The sequence below is a fragment of the Bos grunniens genome, chromosome 10, assembly GCF_055505025.1.
Source record: "Bos grunniens cultivar Pamir isolate PY7600 chromosome 10, Bosgru_T2T1.0, whole genome shotgun sequence".
Classification (NCBI taxonomy): domain Eukaryota; kingdom Metazoa; phylum Chordata; class Mammalia; order Artiodactyla; family Bovidae; genus Bos; species Bos grunniens.
The window spans coordinates 76,430,578-76,436,577 of NC_141174.1; the positions used below are offsets into that span (position 1 = coordinate 76,430,578).

Sequence of the window (6,000 nt, forward strand, 5' to 3'; positions counted from 1 at the left end):
CACTGAGTAGAGTCCCCTGTGCTATACTGTAGGTTCTTATTAGTTGTCTAGCTTATACATATTAGTGTATACATATCAATCTTAATCTCTCAGTTCATCCCAACTCCTCCTTCCCCCTGTTGGTATCCATACATTTGTTTTCTATGTCTGTATCTCTATTTCTGCTTTGCAAATAAGTTTGTTGGTATCATTTTTCTAGATTTCACATAAAATTGATATAATATTTGTTTTTCTCTTTCTGATTTACTTCACTATGTGCGACAATCTTTAGATCCATCCATGTGTCTGCAAATGCTACAGTTCTGTTCCTTTTTATGGCTGAGTAATATTCCATTGTACCACATCTTTACCCATTCACCCATCAATGGACATTTAGGTTGCTTCCATGTCCTGGCTATTGTAAATAGTGCAGCAATGAGCATTGAGGGGCGATGTATCTTTTTGAATTATGGTTTTCTCCTAATATATGCCCAAGAGAGGGATTGCTGGGTCATCAGATCATATCAGATCAGATCAGTCACTCAGTCGTGTCCAACTCTTTGCAACCCCATGAATCACAGCACGCCAGGCCTCCCTGTCCACCACCAACTCCCGGAGTTCACTCAGACTCACGTCCATCGAGTCAGTGATGCCATCCAGCCATCTCATCCTCTGTCATCCCCTTCTCCTCTTGCCCTCAATCCCTCCCAGCATCAGAGTCTTTTCCAATAAGTCAACTCTCCGCATGAGGTGGCCAAAGTATTGGAGTTTCAGCTTTAGCATCATTCCTTCCAAAGAAATCCCAGGGCTGATCTCCTTCAGAATGGACTGGTTGGATCTCCTTGCAGTCCAAGGGACTCTCAAGAGTCTTCTCCAACACCACAGTTCAAAAGCATCAATTCTTCGGCGCTCAGCCTTCTTCACAGTCCAACTCTCACATCCATACATGACCACAGGAAAAACCATAGCCTTGACTAGATGAACCTTTGTTGGCGAAGTAATGTCTCTGCTTTTGAATATGCTATCTAGGTTGGTCATAACTTTCCTTCCAAGGAGTAAGCGTCTTTTAATTTCATGGCTGCAGTCACCATCTGCAGTGATTTTGGAGCCCAGAAAAATAAAGTCTGACACTGTTTCCACTGTTTCCCCATCTATTTGCCATGAAGTGATGGGACCCGGATACCATGATCTTTGTTTTCTGAATGTTGAGCTTTAAGCCAACTTTTTCACTCTCCACTTTCACCTTCATCAAGAGGCTTTTGAGTTCCTCTTCACTTTCTGCCATAAGGGTGGTGTCATCTGCATATCTGAGGTTATTGATATTTCTCCCGGCAATCTTGATTCCAGTTTGTGTTTCTTCCAGTCCAGCGTTTCTCATCATGTACTCTGCATATAAGTTAAATAAACAGGGTGACAATACACAGCCTTGACGTACTCCTTTTCCTATTTGGAACCAGTCTGTTGTTCCATGGCCAGTTCTAATTGTTGCTTCCTGACCCGCATACAAATTTCTCAAGAGGCAGGTCAGGTGGTCTGGTATTCCCATCTCTTTCAGAATGTTCCACAGTTTATTGTGATCCACACAGTCAAAGGCTTTGGCATAGTCAATAAAGCAGAAATAGATGTTTTTCTGGAACTCTCTTGCTTTTTCCATGACCCAGCAGATGTTGGCAATTTGATCTCTGTTTCCTCTGCCTTTTCTAAAAGCAGCTTGAACATCAGGAAGTTCACAGTTCGCATATTGCTGAAGCCTGGCTTGGAGAATTTTGAGCATTACTTTACCAGTGTGTGAGACGAGTGCAATTGTGCAGTAGTTTGAGCTTCTTTGGCATTGCCTTTCTTTGGGATTGGAATGAAAACTGACCTTTTCCAGTCCTGTGGCCATTGCTGAGTTTTCCAAATTTGCTGGCATATTGAGTGCAACACTTTCAGAGCATCATCTTTCAGGATTTGGAATAGCTCAACTGGAATTCTATCACCTCCACTAGCTTTGTTCGTAGTGATGCTTTCTAAGGCCCACTTGACTTTACATTCCAGGATGTCTGGCCCTAGGTCAGTGATCACACCATCGTGATTATCTGGGTCATGAAGATCTTTTTTGTACAGTTCTTCTGTGTATTCTTGCCATCTCTTCTTAGTATCTTCTGCTTCTGTTAGGTCCATACCATTTCTGTCCTTTATTGTGCTCATCTTTGCATACAGTAGCTCTAATTTTAGTTTTTAAGGAATTTCCATACTGTTCTTGATAGTGACTGTATCAATTTACATTCCCACCAACAGTGTAAGAGGGTTCCCTTTTCTCCACACCGTCTCCAGAATTTATTGTTTGTAGATTTTTTTGATGATGATCATTCTGACTGGTAAGGGGATACCCCATTATAGTTTTGATTTGAATTTCTGTAATAGTGAGCAATGTTGAGCATTTTTCATGTGTTGGTTGGCCATATGCATGTCCTCTTTGGAAATTTCTGTTTAAGTCTTCTCCCCATGTTTTGATTGGGTTGTATGTTTTTTGAAATTGAGCTGCATGAGCTGACAGATAAATTTACAAGCTGAGCAAAAGCACATAGAATCTGGAACTCATAATGCAGTCTTCTCTCCCTCCCAATCTCACTCTAGCTGAAGCCAGCAAGGCACTGTGGTACTGCACAGTAAGATAGAAATGGACAGAATCATGGGAGTTCTTATTGAACACATGAGTACCCCTTGACCTGAGAAGCAAGTAATATTGATTCTGACCCAGAAGAATGGGTTCCAAAGTGCTGTGTTCCCCAGCACAGCACTGCATTCTTATCACAGAGAATAGACAGAACTATTTCAACATGGTCATATTATTGATATATTAATTTTATCATTCAAGAAATCTGTTTAGATGGCCTCTTTCTTGGCGCTATTTTTTCAGGAAATTTTCCCCATGAAAATTGATTAATTTACTTATGAAATTGTCAGATAATGGTACTAGAGAAAAGGAATCAACAAGTTAGGTTGGAAGATAGCCGAATGTCAATTTTTAAATGACATCAAAAGTCACACGTTTTCCTGCTTCAAAATCACATGATCCAACAAAGTACCTGCCTACAAGCAGCTGCATTAGGTGACAACTCAAGGAGTACATAGGAAATGCAGTTTTCCACTCATAAGGAAATTACAGAAACCCTTCTAAATGCAAGATCATGTACGTCCCCAGTCATCACCGTGACACTACTGTTTGACATACTAATAACTTCAGCCTGCCCTTAAGAAGGTGTTTGCCAAGAAGAACAATAACTCAATATATTACACATTGCATTCTCCTACTGGGATAAGCTACATGAGGTATGGGTTTTAATCTCTTGTGTTCATTGCTGTATCCCCAGTATCTAAAAGTAAACACTCAATTATAATGAATTAATAACAAGTAAATAAATCTCAGTTTCATGTTGGGACAAAGAAAATGAAGCTCCTCTGCTATTCCAGGGATATTCAGTAATTATGACCTTTCACAGCTCACAGATCCATGAAAATCTCCAACACCTTCAACACCTCCAGCACCATCACTGGCTTCATCCTCCTGGGCTTCCCTTGCCCCAGGGAGGGGCAGATTCTCCTCTTTGTGCTCTTCTCTGCTCTCTACCTCCTGACCCTCATGGGCAACGGTTCTATCATCTGTGCTGTGCGCTGGGATCAGAGACTCCACACCCCCATGTACATCCTGCTCGCAAACTTCTCCTTCCTGGAGATCTGGTATGTCACCTCCACTGTCCCCAACATGTTGGCCAACTTCCTCTCTGACAACAAGCTCATCTCCTTCTCTGGGTGCTTTCTCCAGTTCTACTTTTTCTTCTCCCTGGGTTCTACAGAATGCTTTTTCTTGGCTATTATGGCATTTGATCGATACCTTGCCATCTGCTGGCCTCTACACTACCCCACTCTCATGACTGGACGTCTCTGCACCAATCTTGTGATCAGCTGTTGGGTACTTGGTTTCCTCTGGTTCCCAGTCCCAATCATCATCATTTCCCAAATGTCCTTCTGTGGATCCAGGATTATTGACCATTTCCTATGTGACCCAGGTCCTCTTCTAGCACTCACCTGTGCTAGAACCTCAGTAATGGAGTTTTTTTGGGCAATCATAAGTTCTCTCCTCTTATTTATTCCTTTTCTCTGCATCATGGGGTCCTATGCTCTGGTCTTGAGAGCTGTATTGAAAGTCCCTTCAGCAGCTGGACAAAGGAAAGCTTTCTCCACCTGTGGGTCTCATCTGGCTGTGGTCTCACTCTTCTATGGTTCAGTGATGGTCATGTATTTGAGCCCCACATCTGAGCATGATGCTGGAATACAGAAGCTTGTGACTCTGTTTTATTCTGTGGGAACCCCACTCATTAATCCTGTGATCTACAGTCTGAGGAACAAAGATATAAAATATGCCCTGCAGAAATTTCTGGAAATACAAAAATAAGAAACGTGGTCAAAAAACAAAAGATGAAATCTTCAGGCAACTGGGCTATCTTTATACTTTTCCAGGTTAAAAAGTCTTAAGTAAATAGCTAGTACCAACTCAATGTACATGAGTCTGAGTAAACTCTGGGAGTTGGTGATAGATAGGGAGGCCTGGAGTGCTGCAGTCCATAGGGTTGCAAAGAGTCAGACATGACTGAGTGACTGAGCTGAACTGAACACTTCGAGAATTATTCATCCTATTATTGAACCTATTCATCATGGCTATTCGTACTTTTCCCAAAATTTTTAGGACAAAGGACTCAGAGACTTTATCCAACTCCCTCATTCTGCAGATTAAAAAGCTGAAGAATGGAAAATTTGAGTGATTTGCTCTGGTAATAACATTAAAATGCTTAGAAAAATCTTTATACTTCTTATTCTACTCATAAAGAGAGAAATACATAATAAACTATAAGAGAGTATTGGAGGGTTTGGCCAGTGATGTACAGCCATCAAATATTCTTTCATCTAAGAGGGGAAAACATATATTACTGATAAAAGTCTAAACTGGTACAACTTCTACTTAGGACATTGCAAACAATTTCAGAAAATGTAAAATTCACATACCCATTATCCCAGCAATTGCACTCACTCCTAGATACTCAATCTACACATATAATCATACAAATGCGAAAAATGCATTTTTATAAACCACTCAAATGCCTATTTATTGAGACATATTTCAATATGTATCGGAGAAGGCAATGGCACCCCACTCCAGTACTCTTGCCTGGAAAATCCATGGACGGAGGAGCCTGGTAGGCTACAGTCCATGGGGTCGCTAAGAGTCGGACACGACTGAGTGACTTCACTTTCACTTTTCACTTTCATGCATTGGAGAAGGAAATGGCAGCCCACTCCAGTATTCTTGCCTGGAGAATCCCAGGGACAGAGGAGCCTAATGGGCTGCTGTCTATGGGGTCGCACAGAGTCGGACACGACTGAAGCGACTTAGCATCAATATGTATGACATTCATGCAATGGAATACGATGTAGCATTTCTTAAATGAGAGAATTTTAGATATACAGATATGGAAATACCTCCAACTTATATTTGCTATTAAGTGAATAAATGATGCATAGCATGTAAGTTGTCATTTACTGATGAGATTATAAATTTGTCCTCATGGTTTTAAAAAAAAGGAATATCTTTCATAAGATAAATAAGAAACCTAACCATGGTTTCATTTGGCAAGAGGATGTCTTAAATTCAAGAGAAGGAAAAAAGACTTATTTTCACTCTTTGGTATCTTTGAAACAAAATTTTATAGGTAATAATGATAGCTCTACTGGTAAGTTTTCTGAGAACTGGAGCCTAAGAAACAGTCACCCACAATTCCTGGGTTTTGGGGAATCTATGGCAAGGCACAGGCTGTCTCCGATGCAAACAAAGGAGCCAGAACCCAAAAACCCACAAACATCATTTCATTCAGACTTCTAGGTTCTGGAAGGAAAATATGGGAAATTATTTTGTTCTCTGAAGATGTTTTTCAATTTCAAAATTGGGAAAGGAGCACGTCAAGGCTGTTTATTGTCACCCTG

The 6,000-nt window shown here is 40.8% G+C and overlaps 1 protein-coding gene across 1 annotated transcript; it reads left to right on the plus strand.

The window, feature by feature from the left end:
* The first annotated feature begins 3,475 nt into the window (after window positions 1–3,475).
* LOC147364929 (olfactory receptor 11G2-like) lies at window positions 3,476–4,417 on the plus strand. Its single transcript, XM_086322115.1, has one exon. It carries the CDS (start codon window positions 3,476–3,478, stop codon window positions 4,415–4,417), a length of 942 nt encoding a protein of 313 aa, XP_086178241.1.
* The last annotated feature ends 1,583 nt before the right edge of the window (window positions 4,418–6,000 follow it).